Source organism: Ostrinia furnacalis, unplaced genomic scaffold (assembly GCF_004193835.3).
Source record: "Ostrinia furnacalis isolate ACB-3 unplaced genomic scaffold, ASM419383v2 OfSCF7284, whole genome shotgun sequence".
Lineage (NCBI taxonomy): Eukaryota > Metazoa > Arthropoda > Insecta > Lepidoptera > Crambidae > Ostrinia > Ostrinia furnacalis.
This window is the reverse complement of record NW_021137523.1, coordinates 30,655-55,249: the sequence shown is the minus strand read 5'-3', so window position 1 is coordinate 55,249 and position 24,595 is coordinate 30,655. Positions and strand designations below refer to the sequence as shown.

The window sequence follows — 24,595 nt, the reverse complement described above, 5'->3', positions numbered from 1 at the left end:
TAACCCACAATTGAATGAGCCAGGGGCCATCGAGGCATTTGCCCAGGTCACGATGCAGGGGACATAATATTTAAAAACTCCCACAGATGGGGGCTGGTGGGACGTTTGTCCGGGCCCATTCTTTGGAGGGCCACTCTCGGTACTTCTCTGATCAGCAGAGCTGTTGTACTAGGGCCACGAGGAGAAAACCTCTATAAAAATCAACTGAGGGGATAAGGGGGGAAGGGATTGGGGTTTGGGGGCTCCGGACGAATGTCCAACTAGCTAGGGCATTGGTTCCTAAAGTGGGGGTCGCGGGCCATCTGTGTACAAGTATAAAAAACCTGGGACCACTGAGAGAATGCATTCCAGACTCCTCGATACAACCAATAAATAATCTTGACTGAAGGAGGGGGGGGGGCGCGCAATTTTTTGTATGGTCGAAAGGGGGCGCGTCTCAAATAAGTTTGGGAACCAATGAACTAGGACAATAACCCGCGGCTTCGTTTCTTTGGGCTCTGGTGGAAACCGTAGAATTTTAGTGGGTAGGCCCAGCTTTTAGTGGGTAGGCGGTGAGAGTCCGAGAAAAGACAGACAAAATTTGAGAAGTGAGTTCATTGTTTTATTTTATTGGTCTACGCCAATGATTCCGAATGTGGTCCAACGGGAGTCTCAACGGGGCAAAGAATGGGAACTTACAAGTTGTGAATGGCGATCCACGAAACTATCTAGTTTCTTTATAATTGTAAAGCAATATTGTATTTTATTATACGTAAATTATCCAGTAATTTTGGCGAGATTTTATGGTCGCAAAAAAAACCTTTTTTTTACTTTCAGGGATAAATATTTTCGAGAGATGGTAACACCACCACCCGCCCGCTCTTCAATCGTTGACGTTAATGACATTGACATCCCTTCCCTCCCTTGATTCTGTGCCTTGATTTGATTCACAGATTAGAGAGTATGTCTAAAGACAGATAGGAAACGGCCCTAGTATTTGTTGAACGATAAACAAACTGGTACCGAGCTAGATTGTCCAGTAGGTGGCGCTGTAAACAATATGGCGTCTGCCTCCCACANTAACCTATCTCGAGTGAAATAACTTACTTATTAACTTACTTGAGAGAATTTTTTTCGTAAACAAACATCAATCCAACAGGCAATCCATGCACATGTAGTTCTTATTAATAATGACTGAGAAATTATTGATTTCAATTAGAAACAATTAAAAATCGTAGAAAAACACGTTTTTTCGATGAAAAAATTTTGACGTTTATTTTTTTTTTAATAATGTCACAGTTGTAGACTTGAGACGGAACTAAAGTGATTAAAGTGAAAATTACGACTTTGAATTATTATACTTTTAAATAACCATTTAATTTATAGAAATCACATAGATTCAATAAAATAATTTATGAATAAAAGCTGAAGTTGTAATTCGAAAAGGTTTCTAAGGTTTCTAACATGCAAAAGACCACTGTCGCATACAGAAGACAACTATAAAAAAAGTCACTTCCTCTCGGAACTGTCAAAAAAATTCACTCTCTATGGAGCTGTCAAACTCTATGGCGTTTCCACCCCGTGATTTGATTGACTTTGTGGAAGAAAGTTGAGTTGCCGCATTGAACTAAAAAATGGAATTGTGATTATCGTGGTTGCGTTCAATAGTTTAATTTATTTATTAAGCATAATAATTTAGTTACATAATTATATATCCATAATGGCTGAATTTTTAAAAGGCCTATTGTTGTCAGTGTTATCAGAAAAATGTTACGATGAATACTTCATCAAATACAATTTTATGGATGGTATGTGTATTGCCCTGCTTTTAGTGATTTATTTACCGCACATTGACATAGTTTTACTTAATTCTCTCTTCTATTCTTTTAGTTCCGTGCTTCAAGTCATCGCTGAGTAAGGGACTTGGTATCGGTATCATTGCCGGATCGATATTGGTCAAAGTCCCCCAGATACTCAAAATACTAAGCAGTAAAAGTGCGGAGGGTATAAACATTTACGGAGTTTATTTGGAACTGTTTGCAATAACTGCTAACTTTGCTTACAGTTATGTTATGGGCTTCCCATTTAGGTTTGTATAATAAAAATGCATTGACCCAGTTTTTTACATACAGTTACCTACAGTAAATGAGTTCATGCATTGAGTTTGTTTTTTATCTTTCAGTGCATGGGGAGAAGGTACATTCCTAGCAATACAAACTGCAATTATTGCATCTCTGGTATTGCACTATGGTGGGGGTTCTGGAAAAGCTGCCTTGTTCTTGGCGACGTACGTCGGCCTCGTGTCCACTCTAGTTAGTGGAGTTACACCTACAGACATATTGTGGACAATGCAAGCAGTCAATGTTCCTATTATTGTCATGGCAAAGGTAATAAACTGAATTGTGACTACTAGTCAAACTAGAATTAAACATTTTCATGTTTCAAAGGTTTGCTTAGTACTTTCCACTTTTAATTTGTTAATTTCAGAAAATTAGTGCCAGTTGGGCCCTATTTTTAACCACCTTACAGAAAATTGAAGCTCCACTGTCTCACATTAATAACTTTTCTTGTTTCAGGCTATTCAAGTTATCACCAACTACAAAAATGGCAGCACTGGTCAATTATCGGCTGTTACATGTCTGCTATTATTTGGAGGCAGTATCGCCAGAATTTTCACATCCATTCAAGAAACGGGAGACTTTATTATAATTCTTACTTATTGTGTATCTACCGCAGCCAATGCAGCTATTGTCCTGCAGCTGTTCTGGTATTGGAATGTTGATAAGTCAAATAAAAACAAGAATAAGAAGAAGAAGAAAAGAACATAAGACTGTTGATTCTGAAAACATGCATTTTAGATCAAATGAATTGAATAAATATGTTTATAAAAACATTGACTTTTAATTTGCAACACACCTAAGTAGTTTTATTAAAAAGAATTATTAGAGACATAACAATATGCCAGTATATAATATTACTAGCTGACCCGGCGAACTTTGTTTCGCCTTAATGGCAATAAATAAGCAGACTTTTTTTTTATTTCGAACGGGATAAAAAGTATCCTATGTCCTTCTCCTGGCTCTAAACTACCTCCCTGACAATTTTCAGATAAATCGGTTCAGCCGTTCTTGAGTTATAAGTGGAGTAACTAACACGACTTTCTTTTATATACAGGGTGTTACTTTGCATTCTTGCCATATTTACAGAGGTTACTATATTACTGATACTGAACACAAATCCGTAAAAAAATAATGCCCGAAAAATTTTTTTTTTAATCTTGAGTATTTTATTTTATCGACAATCTGTTAAACACACCACTAATTATCGTAACGCATGCACATCACTTGTTGGCGATGGCGATGGAGACTTTTTTACTTTTTATTGTATTTTTAAATATCTATTGTCTTTAAAATGTCTTTTTGACACTTGTAAAAAACTGAGAAATCCATCAAACACAAATCACGTTATAAATAATACAAAAATGACTGAAGTGTATTCAAACAACGAATAATTTAATCAAAATGGTGCTTGGAGTGTCTGCAAGACGTCTTAGACGAAATGCTTGATGACGTACCCTTAGCGTTACACAAAATGCTCTACTACCAGCAGGATGGTGCTCCCCCACAATAAGGTCGTCAAGTGCGCGAATAATACGTTTGGTGAACAGTGGATTGGACGAGGGGTCCAGTAGCTTGGTCACCACGATTTTCGGACCTGACACCAATGGATTTTTGGAGTGACTTGAAACGACTGGTGGTGGAGATAAACAGTGTAAACGCGTTACATGAAAGGATTGTTTTAGTGAAACTGTGATACAAAACGTTTATGTGTTGCGAAAACTAATGCGAAAAACCTACGCTTCGCCGTGCTAGACTGTGCCTTCATCAGAACGGAGGACACTTTGAACACTTGCTTCGCAGTACGTTAACTTTGTAAGTAGGAACTTATGAATAAATAATTAATCGTGAATAAGGTGATTTCATTTCATACTTAATTTATTAATTTGTAAAAATAGGGTACAATGTTGTAAATTAATTGAAACCCTAATAATTATTACGTATTTTTGACGGTCCTAAGCCCGTAAAGTAGAAAGGAAAATCTGAAATCAACTGAAGAGTATTTTAAAATAGTTATTATGACTGGATAAAAAGGCTGGTACCCAAAGCCATAAAATTAAGAACTAGGCCACGCCCACTAGGTTTATTCCACTTGCACCTGTAGAACGTGCGAGACAAAATTAGTTTATTCCAATTTGTACTGAAAAACCAAATTTACTAAAATCTTAGTGTGCTTTCTTTATGGGAGTTTCTTGTTTATCTTAAATAATAGGTACTGTTACCTACTTTTATCTCTGTGAATATGGCAAGAATGCAAAGTAACACGGTGTATATAGATAAATGCGAAAGTAACTGTCTGTCACGGTCACGCTTTCACGCCTAAACCACTGAAGCGATTTTGATGAAATTTGGCATTGAGATAGTTTCGAGTCCCGGGAAAGGACATAGGATAGTTTATTATCCCGGTTTTTGAAACAGGGACGCGCGCGATAAGGTTTTTCTATGACAGACAAAATTCCACGCGGGCGGTAAGCTAGTGTACTACATATGTTGGTAATATTTTTTTGTTCTATTAGAATCTTACTAATATTATAAATGCGAAAGTTTGTGGGGCAGAGGGCGTCCACAAGCCCTCCATCGCGTTCGGTAGAACTAAAGAAAGTTTGTATTGATGTTAACATGTTACGCTTTCACGCAAAAACTACTGAACGGATTTTGATGAAACTTGTTTATAACCCAGAATAACATACATGGTGTTAAATTAACATGGGCTAGTGTCGGCTCATATAACCATTTACCTAGCACCCTGTATAGGCAGAATAATATATTATAATTTAAGACGATCTGAGGCAAACTAAATTTCACGCAGATGAAGCCGCGGGCAAAAGCTAGTAGTAATTTAATAAAAGGGGAATAGGCAGAAAAAATAACGTTCACATTAAAAACATTTATTTTGCTGTTGAGCTAAACAAATTTGGTTTGGCAAAGATAATAATAATTACAGACCCAATTTAATATTACATAACTTTAGGGAGGAATAAGATGATATTAATTCAGAAATACACGGCGAAATGTAATCAGTTAAATTAATATTGCAACATTATCTGGCACCACAAAGTAATCTAATTTAAAATCAAATGCTCTACAAACGGTATGTTTGTGATAATTATAATGTATGATTTAAAATTAAACATTGGACTTCACTGAAACTTTAATTGTCTTATCACCATAACTATATTTACAACTAAACGATAATAATTATAAGAATAGTGTGTACACACAGTGTAAAACTAAATCGTGCAAACTCACTGGGCACCCTATGACTTGTAACCGTCGCCCTAGCCTACTCGCGCGTAACGACATCTATTCTTTGGGGGGTTGTTCGGCGGGCTTCTCTTCTGCGGGGGGACGTTCTGGTTCGTTGCCGTCGGCCCACTTCCCGTCGTACTCTTTCCTGTCAACGTATCTCTCTTCTTCGTACTCTCCTTCGCTACGATGGCTGTCGCGTTCAGAGTAGCGCGAGTAGCTAAACAATAAAAAATAGAATTAATTACACTCTAAATGCAAGTTGATTGCAAAAACTGCGTTTTTGAGTATGACCACAGAATAATAATAAGTACTACGTACAGAAGTTTTACTTCGCGAAGGTATTTAAAAAAATGTATGCTCAATGTCATTAACAATATGGTGTAATTTAGCCTGTCTCAAGAGTCAAGCACCATTTTGTTGACAAACGTCAGTGATCGGCACTGCGCCGAAGCTATAGGGCTGACTTCGGTAAAATGATGTGACGTGAGGTGCCAAACTGCGGAAAATGGCGGAGGAAATACAGGATTTAGCATGAATTATCATGAATAATATTAACTACTTACCTATTTACCTCTCAGTGTCTTGAGGCAACTTAAAAAAGTACATTCTGTGTTTTTATTATTATTTAGGCAGTTAAATACTGCACAGTATTTAGTACACCATTTTCTTTATTTTCTTCCATCATACACAAGAATACGCGTGCGTGAGTCAATGTTCGCTCGTATGTGAGGCCTTGTCGAATAGTATCCTGTAGGTGGGCCATCGTGCGTGTTTTGTTTTCGATGTAAACTCGCGGAGATGAACAGGCCGGGTATGAGTGAAAAATGAATATAGACTAAATTTTTTGGAGACGTAAAAGAGTTTACAAACCTGTCTCTGTCTTTGTCGCGCCTCTCAGGACTGTAGGAGCGGGAGCGACGAGTGCGGTCGGGGCTGCGGGATCGAGAGTACCTGCCACCACGGCGGTCTCGGAAGTCACGGAATCCACCCCTGAAATAGTCAATATAATTAAAATAAGTTTACGAAGCTCAGATAACTCGTGTAAAATCATGGCTCAAAGTTAAAGCCCTACATAGAATATTTTTGGGTATTGCCACTTAAAAATTTGGTCATCAGTTGGAGTGACAGACGCAGAATAATTTTAGTCAAATCATCATAATAATCATAATCATTTATTTGCAATTAAACATGGTATATAAAGATGTTAGGTACAGACAGTGAGAACGATACATGTTTAGCTAAAATTATTAGCATGCAAAAGTTAAATTAGAAACACCACAATATTAGCGACGATTCCAAAGAAGAACAAAACTAAGCAAGTCAAAAAACTCTTTTAAATCGTAAAGGGTCAGTCAAAATTACCTGAAAGGTCTACCCCTCCCGCCGCCTCCCCTCCTAGGCCTGAAGGGTCGTCCGCCGCGCGACCTGTTATCAGGGTGGATAAAAATCACGATTTATTTATTTCAATCAAAAAAATCAGATTTTTTTTTTAAAATCACGATTTTTTGATTATTTGATTTTATTAGGTTCTGCGATCATTTCTGTATGGAATTGATGTATGGAGCAGGCAACACCGCCAAAAAAATAATAATTATGTGGTTATCTGAAAAATCGCAAATGTGATTGAGTGGAAAAATTAAAATTTTCAGATTCTCCATACAAAACGACAATTTCATTAACACCTAATATTAACATTGTTTTCGAACATTACAGTTTTATTACAAAAATCATGTAATATAAATCGTGATTTAAATCAACTTGATTTAAATCATGCAACCCTGCCTGTTATCGCGCCACTCGGGCTGGAAGCGGCGTCCGTCGTCGCGCCTGAAGTCGCCGCCGCGGCCGCGTCCGCGGTTGCCGCCGCCGTTGTAAGTGTGGAAGCGAGGCCGGTAGTACGTGCCGCGCTCGTACCCGCCTCGCCCGCGCCAATTGCCGCGGCGGTTGAAGCGGCGATTACCCCTGGTTTTGAGGATTTAATCATCATAGTGACAGCTAGCAAACAGTATTAAAATTAAACATAGAAGTTCCGAAATAGTATGCGAATCGCCTTACACTTTGTAAAATGAATTCAAGTTCTTCAAATGTGCACATTAAACAGATGGTTACATTACCAGCCCGATTTAATATGAATTGCTGGCATGACATGGGTAAATTTTGTCAAATACCATGTGTAGCTTTAGTACATGAAACAATCATCTGGACACAAAAAATTAAATATTTGTTACTATTGGAATAATAACATTAGCCTTCCAATGGAGTGGTTACTCTAATGGTGATGCTTTGAATTTTAATAAAACTCGGTTCTTTCAATAACATTTACATGATTTTACTGGCAAACTGCATCTAGTACAAACATAAATGTAAAGTGTATTTGTGTAAACTTTGATTTCGTAGGAATGATGGATGAATTGATAACATAACAAAATAAAAATATGAATTAGAATTTTGTGGAGTGTTTCTGCCTTACTTCATCATATGCCGATTCCTGCTTACCATGCCAGCATAAAAAACAATATTGTGATGATTAATATTTGACCTAACTTTATTTTTTGAAAAGTGATGTGATATTATTTCTTGGATTTTATCGATTCTCAAAATGAATTTTGCCAAATAAAAAAAAGGAATGAACAAATTGGGAAATCATTGCATAAATCAGTCATGAAATTTTAGGCTTGAATTAACACAAATCAAATATCTGATCATGAAGTCTTGACACTGTTGTTGGGACCTTCTCAGTAGACTTGCCTAAAAATCGACCATCGACCACTTGAAATCACTCATACTAACGATAGAATCTGTTTAAGGTTCGGTTTCCAACAAGGCGGACCGGAGAAATGGTTTGAATAACCAATCGTTAGTAGATAATTATAAAAAAATATGCAATTTCACCACTTGAATGATTATGGGCCCTCGCCCATAGCGACTTTTTCGTAAACGCGCGACAGGAACGCTACTAGCGCGCGTTAGTCGCATTTGCAACGCAATACAGAAGTGATGCCAACGCGCTACGGCAGCGCGACTGCATCGCTACAAAAAGTCGCCGTGGGCGAGGGCCTTTCGACAGGCTATCGACACTGGATTTTTAGGCAAGCCTACACCTTAACCCTTTAACTGGTATAGAGAAAAATATTTTTCATTAGTTTTGAACCTTATGTTTTCTCAATAAGGTTCAAAATATGGTGGCAACAATTCTGCCACTACCAGGTAAAGGTTTAACTCACAAAATATTACTAGTCGTGTAATCACCTGTCTCTCGACGTGGACCGGCTGCGACTTCGGCTCCGCGAGTAGTACGATCGGCTCGCGTCGGATCGCGAGCGCGACCGCGGAGAGGCCGAGCGCCGGCGCCGCGACGCCGCCGAGCCAGACGCGCTGGAACCCGAGCGAGACCGCGAGCCTGAACGGGAGCGGTACTTGCGAGGACGGGACCTGGGAAGTGAGTGTTTATTAGATAAAGAAGAAGTAGATGCGACCAAAGGATGTTTATTAGAAATGTTTAACAGCGCTGGTAGGGCCCAAAAGATAAGGAGACATGTAAAGTGCCCCATAAGGGCTACCTTTTCTTTTTTTATTATTTTCTATTGACGTTCATAAGTGCCACTTGTGGTCTAAACTGAATAAATATTTTTGATTTTGAGTTAGCCTCATTGGTTCATGAACAGATAGTCAACTTATAAAGTACATAAAGTTCGTATTCAAGCCATTAAGCCCAGGCGCAGACCACTGATTTTTGTCCGGCCGATAGTTCGGTCCGATTCTAATTTGTATGAAGAATCAATCGGTGTAATGTGCGCACTTCCATACATGCCCATACTGATTAAACTATCGGCCGATAAAAAATCGGTGGTCTGCTCCTAGGCTAATAATCTCATATGAATGTCTCATAACTTAAGTGTTTATTGAGACGCGCGAAATTAGCTGGGAGAGTGTCACGAAATTTTTACATTCATATATTTTCTGGAGCTAGTTTATGTCAGTCAATGTTCTAGCAGACTGATAAGATGATTATTTTAAGGTAAAAACACACACATACACATAGCACATGGGTTACAAAACAACGGTATAGAATTGGTATTTTGCAAACAAATATTTATAGGCAGTCGAATTTCTCAAAAAAATATTTTCTAAATACATTTAGCATTACACTGCAACAAGCCTGATTAATGTACCAGCTCACCTGCAAAACGAATGCCGTCTATTGGCATTTTGAAGCAGCAACCAACATCCAGCAAGGCACAAGCTTAAAAAATGACGCGGTGAGAATTAACTCACCTGCTTCTAGACCTTTTGGGCGAGCGTCGGTCGTCGTCGGAGGAGTTCGATGACCTTCGGCGCGGCGAGGGCGGCGAACGAGGGCGGCGGCCGGCCGGCGTGGGCGGTTTGATGCGCGTCACGAATTGCTCGGGCCGCCCGTCGCCGACCGACACCGGTGTCTCGCCTTCCTGAGCGAGACGGAACGAGCCGAACTTGTCGAGGACTATGTTGCCTTTGCGCACCTGTGGAAGAAAAAGGTTTTGGAATGACTTATGCTTTAGAATATTACGCTCCACAATCTAATGGATCTCTAATGTTAATTCAGTCAATGAGGGTTTTCGCGATTAAAAAAGCGAGGTCCCAATGCTGCATGATTGGTGGATTTTGACATATCTGTCAATGTTATGTCAAAAATAACCAATCATGCAGCATTTAGACCTCACGTCTACGTATTGCCATCTGGCGGATTTTTCAATCGCGAAAACCCTCATTGAATTCAAATTCAGTCTTAGTCCATGTACCATACGCTCCATTTAGAGCACAGGAAGGGATTTTCAGGACATTTTATAAAAAATAAAGAAGGATTAGTTATATTACTTTTGATCAATGAGAAATCAGTTGACCTGGTTAAAATTAAATCAAGATAAATGTCCTATTAAATTCACCTAATCAATATTGGTATGGTTATAGTTTATTTATTTTGATCTTACCAACATCGTCGTTCTTTGGAGCAGCTCCATTTCTCTTCATTGACATGACGTCATAACACATTCAATCCGGAATCCCGCTGCAATCTGAGCTTAGCTGTAATAAGACTTGTCCTTACCGGCGGGTGCACGGGCTCGGTGCCGGGCGGGTCTGGCTCGCGCGACTTGGAAGGCGGCGGCGCGGCCGGCAGCGGCGGCGGCTCCTTCATGGCCATGGCACGCCGCACTGACACGTTCTTGTCGCCCGGCGCCGGCTAAACATGTCCAACGTTAATACATTCCTCTTTTTTATTGTGCAATAAAAAAGAGCAACTGGGCTTTCATTTTACTCATTAAATTACTTTATTAACAGTGCAACAGAATTAACTATGTGAAAAAGCTATAATTGAACAAGTGCCATCATTTCATTGCAGCGAGCGTGCAATGAATGTATGTATTAATATTTGCACAAGTTTATTACATTATTAAAACAATAAAAACATAATAAAATAAATAATTTACCTGTGTTGAAGATGGGAAATATAATAAACTAAATAATTAGCTTACCTTTGGTGCGTCTTGGGAATCGTCTGAGCTATCTTCAAACGCGTATCTTTCTTTGTAACCCTTTGATACAGGGGCATCCTTCTTCTTTACCCTAATAACAGAGAAAGCAAAGATTATAAATTTACCAATGACAGTTCTTCATAGTTCAAATGATAAGTAAATAAAACATTACAAACAATATGGTATTGGTGGCGCGGACTATAATGTGCTAGAATATGGAAACATCAATGCTACAGAAAAATAATTTTATCCATCAAAACCCGCAAGATGGCATCATAAAGGTTGCAGAAAGGAGTTGGATGCAGAATGCTGCCGATTGGCTAATCTGGAAATCAATAGGGGAGGCCTATATGCAGTAGTGGTTGAAATGATTAGTAAAGTTGACTATTCAATGGCCACTACTCACGAATCTTCCACGGCATTTGTGGACAATTTCCACTTGGGTTTCTCGGGTTGACGGAGCCGCTCCTGTCGCGCTTGCGCGTCATTTCTTTTTCCACTATCACGTGGCACACGCTCAGAAATATTCGGCCTATTGCTAAATCCGCTATAGGATATGACAGTGACTATACAACACTCACGAATCTTTCACAGCGCTCATGGACATCTTCCACTTGGGTTTCTCCAGCGGCGGCGGCGGTGCTTGATCCAATGGACTGACGGAGCCGCGCCCGTCACGTTTGCCCACCATTTCTTTCTCCACCATCACGTGGTACGCGCTCAGTTTCGACTCCAACTCTTCTAGGCCGTGCATCTCGTCTAATATCCTGGAGTAAATGGCTTTGTTAGTAGCAGGGATTTAAGACTCGGCGCAAATAAGCCACCGACCACAACCACCGGTGGCCAGCGACGGCGGCACTAAGTTGTACAACAGGCGTTCAGACGACGACATATCCTACTAAACAGTGACCTAGAACGGCCGTGTCATTAGGACACCGTGGTGTCTTAACCCTTAACCACTGACGTGTCATTTTGTTACACTAACACTGACGTACGTACGGCATACGTACGTAACTTTGAAGACCTCCTGATGTATCAATAGAGTGTAACTTTGGTGAAATTTGAATTTAAATTATTTACACATGTTTATATTAAACAGAGATAGTAAAAAAAACATAGTCACATTAATAGAATAATATGATATTAGTGAAATCCTCCAGATGTAATAAAAGTTAGACAGGCAATTTTTAAAAATCAACACAAAAATATTCGATAACACTAGGAACTTCTATTTTGGCCATATTAAAGATTAATAACAGTTTTAATCAGGAAAAAATCACAATAGCAATAATTCACAAATTAAGTCACTTTTTAATACAGTTCATTTAGGAAGGCTATTTTCTATAGTCTTTCTTTGTTTGATGACCTGGTCACCAGTTTGCCGTGCTTCAAACTAGCTAGGAAATATGAAAATATGGTATACAATCTTCAGAAGAAGTCAAATCCAAAGCCACGAACTAAAGCTCCTTCATCATCATGATGATTGTACTCGAAAACCGCAACTAATATAAAAATGTTCATCCACTGGATTTTTTTGCTAATTTCTTCGTCATTTGTAATAATTTTTGGCGTAAATAAGGTTTTTTATATATAGACGGCCAAGTAAATAAATAAGACTGCTAACAATTAATTTTATCTATGGACCAACATACAAAAGCAATGTTGAAAAAGTTACACTAACACTGACGTTACGTACCACATACGTCGGGTGGTCTAGCTCTCCTACTTAGGGACGTGATACCCATTTATTTTCTCCCGTCGCACACGCATCTCTGGCCACTAGGAAACTACCATAAAGGACACGCAAAAATTCCCGCACAAAATGAAGTTTTGAACGAAAAACCGTTTGACCGACGTACCACGTACGTACGTCAGTGGTTAAGGGTTAAGCTACCAAATGGTAAAATTTTGGGTTACCTGCAACAAATTTGTTGCGCAACCAAGCTGTTAGCAGATGAGGTATTCTCCGTTGGTGGCTCAACCGGTGGCGCCACCATGGTATCCTAATGTAATAGGACCCTAATTCAGTCGTTCAGGTGTAATTTTTAACAGACAATATATTATGATGTGCTATCAACTGTACTTTAGAATCCAGGAAAAACTATTCTATTACTGATTTCAGAATACATAAAAATACCTAAAATGTAATTGTAATCAAGCAAAAAGCTGTAAGCCCATTTACTTATTGTGTTAGCAAGAGATACATCAACAGATAGTAGTAATGTTAGTTACAACAATATCCCATTATTGCGTTTACTAAGTTCGCACACTGTTTGTTTTGTGCCTTAGTATGCGCAATAACGAAATAAAAGGTACCTCTTGTCCCCGTGTTTTCTGTCATATTCGCCCTCAGAACTGAGGTCTCTCTTTTTCCCTTTCAATTCTTTCCTGTAAAATCAACATTTGTATGAGGTTTTGGATGGCGAATATTAAAATACGAGACCAAAAATTGAAGTTTTTGAATAATTTTACATTTGCAAAGATTTTTTTGGACATCCAATATTATTTTAAAACTAACAGGGTGTTTTTACCTTATGGCATCTCTGAATTTCTTATCGCTGATGTTCTCCAGGTCGCGCAAGCTATACTCCGAGTTGTTGGCTGCCGCGCGCGCAAGTTTCGCCTTTCTTTTGTCTTCCCTCTCTTGTTCCTTGCGCTTCCTCTTAGATTCTTTCTTCTTTTTCCTAAAAAATGGTACTCACATTAGTTGCATGTCCGCCACGAACAAAGAACGGTAAGCAAAGACATAAATATCACACGGCCCTGGTTTCTTGTCATGCAACTAGATTTATGTGGTTGCACAGTTGAGTTTGCTTTAACAATTTGTTTTATTTGCACTTTTATTGTATTTGTGATACCACGTATTGTGCTGGCAGACAAAAGAAATGACATGATTAAAGTTCGTAGTAAGATGTTTTTGTACACAAGTTAGTAATGCATAAACACCTGTTATTTTAATTACTTTAAATATATTATAATTATTAAAATAAATAACTCACAAGTAATTAATGCAGACTGTTTTAATTTATACATTTTAGACGCCTCAGGTTGTCAAGTCACCATTTATTTCAATAAAGCAAATTGTCAAATGTGTATTTTTCCACACATGGAGACTATTCATCAAAAGTTATGATGGTGCTGTCACCTTTGTAGAACATTAGGGTTTCCATATGGTGACCACAGACGGCTTGAGTGCGACCGTGCAACGTGACAAAAAGCAGCTGTAATAGTGTGACAAGAGAGAGAAAATAGAGAGTGAGAGAGTGAAAGAGACAAGAGAACTAGAGGGTGAAAGGGGAAGAGAGAGCTACGTGAAATGGCGACGGTTGATATATCGCGTTGCACCCACTGACGCGAGATGGCGTCACCTTGCGCTCACGATGCCTGTGTGTGAAAGAGAGGTAAAAGTCACGATGCCTGTGTGTGAAAGAGAGGTAAAAGTCACGATGCCTGTGTGTGAAAGAGAGGTAAAAGTCACGATGCCTGTGTGTGAAAGAGAGGTAAAAGTCACGATGCCTGTGTGTGAAAGAGAGGTAAAAGTCACGATGCCTGTGTGTAAAAGAGAGGTAAAAGTCACGATGCCTGTGTGTGAAAGAGAGGTAAAAGTAGATTGTGTGTGACACCGACTTATCTTTCTTCTTCTTCTTCTTCTTGTCGTGCTCGGCGCCCGGCTGCGGCTGTTGGCCGAGCTCCTGCATCTTGCGGTTGCGCTTGTACTGCGCCGTCTCCTCGAGGAAGTTGCGCACTTTGTCTTCGTAGTCAGAATCCTCCTTGGTCATTTCCAGGAATTTGCGGACCTGTTTGGGATAATTCAGTTTTAGTAAGAGCACATGGGTAAAGAACAAAGCTATAGCTTCATACAATCACGCTTTATGTCAATTTGGCACACTGCAGCGCTATTAAGAAGCATTCTTCTCAAATCATGGTTTATGACATAAGGTTGTCTTCGTTGGGTTGGACCTGAAGGCACTCATCTGAAAAGTAGGATTATTTAGCACAGCTAATAATTAATTATCATGGACGTCTTCATAAAGTAAGGTGATCTGGTGATGTTTTCTTCTATTACACACATTACATTTGTGGATATAAATATACTTCGGTAATAATTAGAATCACAATTTTTTGAACAATATGGCTTGAGATGACATCTATTGAATTCTAATTGAAATTACCAATTAATTTAGACTATAAACTGATTAAAATCATATGATAGTACCCAAAGAAGAGAAAGTTCTAATTTGTTTGCTATGTGTTTTAAAGAGCACGTTAATCAAAAGTGAGCTGAACAACAAATTGATATCTAAACCTAGGAAAAAGAACCCACTGACCTTCAGCTCATAGTCGATATCGGCTTGCGACCTGATGGGCTGCGAGTTGTTCTCTTCGATAGGCGGCGGCGGCGGCTGGTACCCGTAGGGGTGGTTGAACTGAGAGTTGTGGGTGCGAGACGCAGAATCAGCCTCTCCAAGCATCGCCATCCGTTTGCTGAGCGGCGACAGAGACCGCTGCCGCTTGTTGTTCGATTGCGAACGCCGCTTCTTCTTTCGGTTGGGGCCTTCCGAATCTGCCAATAAAAAGCTTTGCATAACCAAACCCATTCAATGTTGTTTTACTAAGTCCAGGTTGACTTTACTTTTTTTTAGAAAAAAATCGTTATTTATGTTATACATTTATGTATAATGTTGCCAAATGGGATCCTTCTTTCGTTCAGTCATTCTGACAATAAATATTATCCCATATTGTTACTACGTATGACGAAATTAGGCGAACGATTAAATGCACGACAATTTTGGGAAAAGGGGAATCCCCGTGATTTGTTCGTGGTTCGTTAGAGTATTGCTAGTATAAGATAAATAGTAGTTTTAGTAGAAAATTAATAAGTCAAACACACCATTTTCAAACAATCATGATTTTTATCAACCTTAAGTCTAAATCAATCTTTACACTTTATTTTTATTTATTTTATTTTATTGGGGTAAACAAACAGTGACAAACGAGAAATTATACAAATAAGTATACATTACAATAGTAAGTGTCCATTTGTCACCAACACCGTTTACCACAGATTTATTAAACAAAATCATTACACATTTCGTTGAGAGGTAGTGTACTTATAAATTTGTGTTGGTTCAAATAGCACTGTTCTGCAATGTGAGCAATATCATTTTTCTGAATGCACCTGGTTGAGCCGCAATAATATCGACTGAGTGAAAGCTCTCGTTATAATTTTGTACAAGACGAAACAGGGGTGATCGTTTTCCAGCATTTGTTCGTGTACGAGAAGTCTCAAACAATCGACAAGGCGCACGGCAGTGTGCTCTTGTGGGTACCTTATAACATAGTTTTACTTACCACTGCTTTCCGAAGATGAGGACGACGATTCAGAGGAGGAACTGGAACTACTCGAGTCACTTGACGATGACGAGGAACTGCTAGACCTCTTCTTCTTACCCTTGCCTCTCTTCTTCTTCTTTTTCTTTTCCTTTTTCTCCGTCAAATTCAACAGCTGTTTCAGTGTCTCTTTCATTTCAAACGACTTGGCACCGGTCAGACCAGGCAACAACAGCTCAGCTGGTTCAATCAATGGCTTGGTCGTCGATGTTTTACTCTTCAGGAAGTCTAACGAATTCTGAGCCTCTTCATGGAATGGTATGATAGCTAAGCAATCTTCGTATGCCTTCTGGGCTTCAGTTATCTTGTTCTCATCCTCATAGCTACGACCTAAAGCTACGAGAGTCTCTCCAAGATATTTCCTTGCATTAGCATGATTAGGGTTCAGTTTCAAAGAAGTCTCAAAATCTTCTATGGCCTTCTTGAATGTTCCACTATTTGCATACAGAGCTCCTCTTGCTACTAGGCCTTCTACGTTTCTCGGATCTATACTGAGAGCTTTGTTCAAACATTGGAATGCTTCTGAGTGTCTTCCAGCCTTAAAATGTTCTATTCCTTCAGCGACCGAGCGGAATGCCCACTTGCTGGCTTGCGCTTGGCGAAGTTCATCGGCACAATCCGGCGGCGGGAATCCACCCCTAAGTGAACAAAATTAAGTATTAGGATTAATGTCTCAAAAGGCGGGTAGGTAATTGCAATTCATGTATTAAGCATGTTATTTGCAATATAAAATTTATTACCTTAGTGATTGGAAGTTGGTGCAATGCATGTTCGCGATTCCTAGCAGTTCAGAGAGATATTGGACGCAGTTGGGGTTATTGAAGCCTGGACTCTTCTCCAAAATAGCTTCATAACTTTCTCCTTTCATATCCATAGTTTTCCTGTCAGAAAACAAAACAATTAATACATATTATATGGCGACGCAGTTTCATTTCATGAAGAAATCTCAGAGATTTTATAATTACATCTTCTGAAAATTAATAAGGAAGTAATCAAGCATTTAACCTATTTTTTTTTTCAATGTCACACATACGTTTATCCTCACCTGTTCCCATGAAGCTGTTCAAAAAATTTATATTTCACACAAAAACATTTTTAGTGATGTCGCCTCGACTATGTGACATAAATTTTACCAAAGTGCCTGGGCTACATTCATGGTAACATGGCAGCTAAGTCTTGGGAATTGTTGTACACCTAGAAAAGAACACCCTAAAATAGTGGAGGGAATGTCTTCCTTTCGGGTTTACAGCAGGGTCCAGAGTGAAGTAATCGGAACTGCAGCAATGTCTTTTCAGACCAGTTTGTGTGGTTTCTGGAGCCTCACATCAGCTAAAATTTTTGGTAGCTACTTCTTTATAAAAATAAATAACGCCAACGTCCGATAGGTAACTTTCACAAAAATGTCCAATCAAATGGTAATTGCTGGAATATTAAATATTAGCTTTAATAGAGAATTAAGTTTCCTGTTATAGACATCGAATTTGACCCGAAGTTGTACTGACCTTCTTCATGTTATAAATAAAACAAAAATAATGTGTAAATGATTTCGGCTTTTGCAAGACTTGAAGTACATCAATGATCCATCCTAATGTTATACTCATTTAGGTAAATATTCTTTAATCATCCACATGTTCTGGTTGTCAAAATTTCTTTTGATCTTATACCATGCAATAATTTTCACATAATTGGTGAAGTGTGATTTGTATGTACTGAAAAGTGATCAAACTAGTGAAAACATTTATCCAAAGCCATCTTCCTTGCACTTACATACCTACCCAAGTGATTAAAAACAGCTGTGTGAAAAACCAACCAAATTCCACATGAGTGCTTACAAAAGCAGAGGTATTTTTGTTGGTATTCTCTTTATAATTTTGCTTAAAACGTTTGCTCATATTCCTTTGCCAGTAAATTCTTCAGGATTTGATTCTTATTCTTGATCCATTCTAACTTGTAGGACAGCATTCCATTTCATCAGCATTCTTTCATATTAATTGCAAAACCACTTCCATGTCATAAACAAGTTTCTTCAATTATACAAATAAATATACCACTGATTTTATAGCCTCGTGACCTTCACACAATATAAGATACATATAAAAACAATACAAAATGTGTTTTAAAACAAAAGTAGCTTTGATAGCCCTGTAAAATTGTGTACGACATTTATCAATAAATTGTAGCGTGGCTGCTATTATACATACTTGTACACCAGCGGAAAGTCGTCTGTGCTGAGCAGTCCTAGAGGGGGCTTTGGCGGAGGATCGTCCGGGCCGCGGGTGGCTCCTTTCATGCCGCACACCATTTTGTCCGTATCTGGGATAACTTCAATGACTTCGCAGCACACAGTGTCATTCATCAGGTAGTTTCTTGATACATTTTTCTTGTCTACAGCTGGTATGATATTTGTAACTGGTAAAAATGCCTGGAACAAAACATGAATTAATGAAGTGCGTCCAAAAATCGTTTTATGTCATTTTCACCATAGTAACTGGATCACTGAATTTTATTAGTATTTTCAAACAAGACCAAGTTCATTAGAAAGAGAAATTCTTTTTAAAAGGATTCTGAATTCACTCACATCTGTTGGGAGAATTGATAAAAGTAAAAAAACAATAATATCAGTATTTGAATGGAAAATTTGAATTTGTATGGTAAAAGTGGTAATATGCTGCTTCTGTAAAAGTTGTAAATATGCTGCTTTTAAGTCTGTGGGCGGAAGGCTATTTCACCCACGCCTCTAAGAAATGAGGCCACTTACCTCATTTCTTACTTCACCATATTGTGAAACATTCACATAAATGGACACAAGTATTCTCTATCAAACTACTTGTTGTCTGTCCAATGTAACTATTAAGTATTACCAGAACAAAAATGACTCAACTAAAAGTTCTTGCGCCAATGTAGGTACTTAGGATAAATCTAGCTTCGTAAGACAACTTAGACAAAGAAGACAAAAGTTTACCTTCACATTAATGTCAGCCACAAATCTGGAAGTGGGCCCTGCTGTGCAGAGTACCTTGAGCATCATGCCAGAAGCAGTCCTGTTGATCACTGCGCCAATTATAAGTTCTCCTGTCTTCACATTCTGAAAATAGAATTTAAATTAGATTCTGATTATTAGAGATGAAACGGATAGTTGTTTGGCCGGATACCGGATACCGGATATCCGGCCAGCTGCTAGGCCGGATAGCCGGATATCCGGCGGCCGGATAGTTGGCTCATTGTCTCGTCGCATGTCATGACGAGTTTAACGCCGCACAGGTGCTTCGAACGCGATCAGTGGGTCTAGTAGACTAGACAATTAGTCACACTTTTCGAAAATCGAATCCGTCTGAAACCGAATAGAATGTCAGATTTTGCCACTTGTCTAGGGGGCAGATCAATTCGGGCGATTTCGGTTGCCATCGTGAGTGTGTGATTGAATAGCGAAAATTAAATTAGTTTAACTACACTTGCTGCGTTATCTGACTGAACTGCATCATGTCATCAGACCAGCAGTGAAAAAAAAAACGCTCATTTTATTTGTAGTCCAGTCAATAAAGCATTATAGATGGAAAACTGTAGAACACAATTTCTGACTTCAGGACTTTATTTAGACTAGTTAGGAGGTGAACATAGCAAAAGTCCCCGCCTTTAGCCCTTGAGCCGGCGGGGAGAGGGGGGTTTAAAGGTGCCACTTTCCGGTTTTTCGCTTAATCCTCGGAAACTATGCGTCCTAGTGACATGACTCACACTCACATTCAATTTGCTACAGGTGAGATAGACAAGTTTTTCTAAAAATTGTATAGTTTTCGCGGCATCTGCTCTAGAAGGTCTGTAATATTGGAAATTTTATTTTTTTTCTTACATGTTCCCATCAGGAGAAAACCGACTAAATCAACATTGAGCAATCATTCTAGACATGCGGGAGCATGTTAAGCCTAGTTCCAGGGAGGGGACTGCACCGTGCGTATATTTAGACGAACCACTTTGAGCCACTTTTGACTCCGCATCACTCAAAAACTACTGTGCATTAACACTTCAAATGGCAATGCCAGATTTTGTATGGAAGGTGGCGTCTTTTTTTTTTCGCGCGGCCATCGACCAAACTCTGTTTTTTGATTACAAAATAGTGTAATAAACCAAACTTACTATGGCATGTATACTTCTAAACTCAGTCTGAACTGAGTTACGAGCATTAGAAGTTTGATGATTTACATACTAGATTTGCTTTTTGCGCGCAAGTTTTGTAAGAAATTGCAACAAAATATTGCGATATTTTCTTATTGCGCTGATTCTACTCCACACTGATGTCTGGAGCCTTTAATGGATGGTATTGTTTATTTACACATACAATGTCACTATTTTGTTGCAATTTCTTACAAAACTTGCGTGCAAAAAGCAAATCTAGTATGTAAATCGTCAAACTTCTAATGCTCGTAACTCAGTTCAGACTGAGTTTAGAGGTATACATGTCATAGTAAGTTTGGTTTATTACACTATTTTGTATCCAAAAAACATGGTTTGGTCGGTGGCCGCGCGAAAAAAAAAAAGACGCCAATTTCCGGCATTGTCTTTTGGTTCATGTGTTGAGACTTGCAAGATATACATCAGTTTACATAAATTTCATAAATATACCTCAAACGGTTATTTAGGTATTGACGTCCAAAAATCTACATGTCTGACCTATAGACCAAATTCTAACCACTTCCAGATGACCTCGAAGGTTCAAATTTGGCATCCAGAAAGGTAGTTATGTAAATACAAAGGAACAAATAAAAAATCAGTAAATTTTAACATTTCACATGTGATAGATATATTTTAGTGTTCTAAATGTCGATTTTTGAACGTCAATACCTAAATAACCGTTTGAGGTATATTTATGAAATTTGAAGCTGATGTATATCTTGCAAGTCTCAATACATAAGCCAAATTTGAAGTGTTAATGCACAGTAGTTTTTGAATGATGAGGAGTCAAAAGTGGCTCTAATTGGTTCGTCTAAATATACGCACGGTGCAGTCCCCTCCCTGGAACTAGGCTTAACATGCTCCCGCATGTCTATAGTGTTTGCTTAATGTTGATTTAGTCGATTTTCTCCTGAAAGGAACATGTAAGACAACAATAAAATTTTCAATTTTACAGACCTTCTAGAGCAGATGGCGAAAAACTATACAAGATATAGAAAAACTTGACGGTCTTACCTGTAGCAAATTGAATAAGTTTTTTTGTTTCATAGTACTCATGTCACTAGGACGCATAGTTTCCGAGGATTAAGCGAAAAACCGAAAAGTGATACTTTTAAACCCCCTTCTCCCCGCCGGCTTAAGGGCTAAGGGCGGGGACTTTTGCTATGTTCACCACCTAACTAGGCTAAATAAAGTCCCGAGGTCAGAAATTGTGTTCCATGGATTTCTCTCTACACCGTCGTTAAGGCATTCATTGACTGGACTATTGGCAATATTTCGACATTAACAGATATTTACTATTTATGTATTTATCATTAGAGTGAATAGCTCAGAAAAAGAAATTAGTTTTTTGAAAGGCCTTAATATGGCTTTTATGTAACTTTTTGGGCTTTAAATAAAAGCCGTCATTATTATAAGCCATTTTATTGATATTTACCTCAAAGATTAATGTATTTCATTTTATTATAAAAAAATGTCGTAGTTTTTTAATATCCGGTATCCGGCCGGATAGTGACTTACTATCCGGTATCCGGCCGGATAGTAAATATAGGCCGGATATCCGGCCTACCGGATAGTTACCGGATATCCGTTTCATCTCTACTGATTATAGTCCGAAAAGGAATTTCTTTATTTCTGAATACTTACATCAAAGAAATGCCTCAATCTAGCCGATTTATCAACATTCAAGAATGTTTCAAATGGGGGCATCAAAGCATAGAGATCTGAAACAAAATAGGAATAAATGCATTTAGTAAAATAATTCCTGCAATGTAATTAATTAAATTGACCAGTTACTAAGTTGATAATAAGTTGGTACTTGATAAGAGTTTAAATTGTTGATTCTAAAGACCATGTAAATATTGAAATTGGTATAGATTGTAATGGTAATTTATTTTGTGTAATTAGCATATTGAGTGATAAAAACAACACCTACATGAGCAAACAATGCATGTAAGTTTTAGAGGTGAAAAAGGATTTTTGAATGATACTACATATTATGAGACACTTACTATCTTCTGGTGTGGTAGCGTCAGCCCCTAAACTCGACGAAGACGGCGTTTCTTCCAGCAATGTAGAATCAAATATAGCATTGGCCTCCTTTGCTATGAACTGGTGTAGTTTGAGTCGCTTTGACCGGTCTTGGAATGTCAGGTGCTTGTGCCTGGACTGGTACACCGCGAAATCCAGCGAACCCACTCCGATCTTCGATAAATCATCCTCCCCGCGTTCAGCCTCCCACGTTTTTTGGAGTTGCTGCCCGTGGTAATTTATGGACTGCGCCACTAGGGACGCGTCCAGTGACGTTTCCATAGCGAACACTAAAACAAAATCTTAGTTATCAATTGAATAAATATGTAAATAAACGTAAATTATCCGCTAGTAAATTGATTGACAGCCGATAAAAGTGAGAGTACAAGAAGGACGCCATTTTAGTCCTTGATGTAAGGTTATAGCAGGAAACAACCAGGGAAACAATAGCACTTACCGGTTTTATATCTTGTTTGTAGTTATTTTATATGAACTTCACATTTATAATGATACACACGCTAAAACGAGAGCTTTTGTTTGAATTTCACAACAAAACTACGCCGCTATTTCATTCGCAATAAAATTGCAAATGGCGTCTGTTTTAGTGTGACCAGATGAAATTAAACAAAACTACCTATTACCAGTACTCGACATCTAGAAAAACTCCTAAAAATATTTTTTGGTATTTCTTGAAGATGAACTCTTGAGCTTCGGGAAACTTTCAGTACGTGTAGGTACTATACTGAAAACTGAAAATTAGGGTTTCCATAATTATTATAAAGAATAAAGAATAATCAACGGATCAACGCTAAATTTTGTCAGTGTGTGCGTGCGCGCCGCATACCTACGTATTGGCGCGTTCACATACAAACCGCGCTCGGGCGTTTCTATGAAGATGACCTACTCCATAGAGAAAAGTAATACATAGGAAAACCTACTCATTTGTATTTACTCTGCTACTAGCTATAGTCTGGTCGGTCCGTGAGCACGTAGAATTTTGTCCAATGACCCCTAGCTACCCATGCTTATCGCTCGCGCGTAATTATATTGCTGTCGCGACTGTGCGACTGGCACCCGCAGTAAGTGTGCGAGCGCGATAGTAACATAATTACGCGCGAGCGATAAGGATCGGTAGCTAGGGGTCATTGGACAAAATTCTACGTGCTCACGGACCGGGCTTTAGTAAGGTCCTGTCACACTTGTGTGGCAATGCCCGTTTTCACAATGAATCCCTAATTTTTAAGTGACATTTTTTTTAGGCAAACGAGCAGACGGATCACCTGATGCTGATGGTACAACATAAGTGATTACCGTCGCCCATAGACACCCGCAGACCCAGGGGAATTTGTTTTCTTAACAGGAATTTGTTTTCATAGGAGTCACTTATAAAATAAGGATTGATGGTAAAAACGGGCATAAGACAGATTGTGGGCTATAAGACATGGCGCTAACTGGTGAACATTGACAGACTATTTTCGAGTAAGGTCAGGTCATAGGTAGGCGCCTGACTGCCTGACGCCCACATCATACTAAGTCGCCCGATAGTTTGCTCATGGCATGAAGAATCCGCCGATATCTAATCGGCGTAGGACTGTAGGTAATCCACAAGGTAATCATTACAACGACATTACACTGTAATGTGTTCACTTTCATACAAGTACAATTCAATAAATACATTTAAAAAAATAAAACTAACGTGACAACTTACCTTACCACAAACTTTTTGTAGTAATAAGGCCCAAAGGTCCATTATAGTAGTGACGGATAGCCGATTCCCGTGTCTCCCGCGAGACTATTGTAAACCCACTCTAATTACAATCATCTCAGCGCTTACCAGCTCCCCAAAATTAAGCGAAGTAACTCAACCTAAAATAAGGTTTCCGTTTTTTGCCATTTGGCTACGGAACCCTAAAAATGCTGGAGCTGGAGCGAAGCGATTTCGAAATTACCTACAACTGTCGCGTTACGCAACTTGTCTAGGGGGGCTGATTCCCATCCGACAAGGAGACACGAAACTTAACCACTTGAGTAAAGAAACCTTTTTCTTTACTCATGTGGCTTAACTCAACCCACATTGCAGCAGGCGCTTAGTACCTAAGTAGTTACCACCACAATGACCGCGAAGAGGTAAATGAAAGCTTTTTGTTTGTGTGT

The 24,595-nt window shown here is 38.8% G+C and overlaps 2 protein-coding genes across 4 annotated transcripts; one reads left to right on the top strand and one right to left on the bottom strand.

The window, feature by feature from the left end:
• Positions 1 to 1,393: 1,393 nt before the first annotated feature.
• LOC114363761 (mannose-P-dolichol utilization defect 1 protein homolog) lies at positions 1,394 to 2,858 on the top strand. Its single transcript, XM_028319577.1, has 4 exons — positions 1,394 to 1,787; positions 1,870 to 2,068; positions 2,162 to 2,366; positions 2,556 to 2,858. The coding sequence occupies exons 1-4, from the start codon at positions 1,700 to 1,702 to the stop codon at positions 2,805 to 2,807; spliced, it is 744 nt and encodes a 247-aa protein (XP_028175378.1). The 5' UTR covers positions 1,394 to 1,699; the 3' UTR covers positions 2,808 to 2,858.
• A 2,105-nt stretch (positions 2,859 to 4,963) lies between these two features.
• On the bottom strand, positions 4,964 to 23,050 carry LOC114363763 (tetratricopeptide repeat protein 14 homolog). Of its 3 annotated transcripts, none has more exons than XM_028319579.1 (20): positions 22,899 to 23,050; positions 22,423 to 22,731; positions 22,058 to 22,134; positions 19,209 to 19,331; positions 18,448 to 18,668; positions 16,987 to 17,127; positions 16,208 to 16,884; positions 15,184 to 15,419; positions 14,483 to 14,652; positions 13,387 to 13,539; positions 13,172 to 13,243; positions 11,437 to 11,622; positions 10,856 to 10,946; positions 10,429 to 10,563; positions 9,621 to 9,844; positions 8,595 to 8,777; positions 7,128 to 7,307; positions 6,708 to 6,770; positions 6,216 to 6,335; positions 4,964 to 5,562 (listed from the first exon to the last, which is right to left on the bottom strand). In XM_028319579.1, the coding sequence occupies exons 2-20, from the start codon at positions 22,721 to 22,723 to the stop codon at positions 5,400 to 5,402; spliced, it is 3,516 nt and encodes a 1,171-aa protein (XP_028175380.1). In that variant the 5' UTR covers positions 22,724 to 22,731; positions 22,899 to 23,050; the 3' UTR covers positions 4,964 to 5,399. The 3 variants fall into 3 exon arrangements, with proteins under 3 accessions (XP_028175380.1, XP_028175381.1, XP_028175382.1); XM_028319580.1 differs by having other exon boundaries at positions 9,633 to 9,844; positions 22,899 to 23,035; XM_028319581.1 differs by lacking the exon at positions 10,429 to 10,563 and having other exon boundaries at positions 22,899 to 23,035.
• Between the last annotated feature and the right edge of the window lie 1,545 nt (positions 23,051 to 24,595).

Bases quoted from the DNA above. Each gene is read 5' to 3' on its own strand.
- LOC114363761 (XM_028319577.1), top strand. From the start codon at position 1,700: ATGGCTGAATTTTTAAAAGGCCTATTGTTGTCAGTGTTATCAGAAAAA. The intron at 2,069-2,161 runs GTTTGTATAATA...TTTATCTTTCAG, and splicing joins GTTATGGGCTTCCCATTTAG to TGCATGGGGAGAAGGTACAT. The intron at 2,367-2,555 runs GTAATAAACTGA...TTCTTGTTTCAG, and splicing joins CTATTATTGTCATGGCAAAG to GCTATTCAAGTTATCACCAA.
- LOC114363763 (XM_028319579.1), bottom strand. From the start codon at position 22,723: ATGGAAACGTCACTGGACGCGTCCCTAGTGGCGCAGTCCATAAATTAC. The intron at 17,128-18,447 runs GTATGTATAATA...GTTTTCTGACAG, and splicing joins GACTTTCCGCTGGTGTACAA to GAAAACTATGGATATGAAAG. The intron at 8,778-9,620 runs GTGAGTTAATTC...CTCACTTCCCAG, and splicing joins CCCAAAAGGTCTAGAAGCAG to GTCCCGTCCTCGCAAGTACC.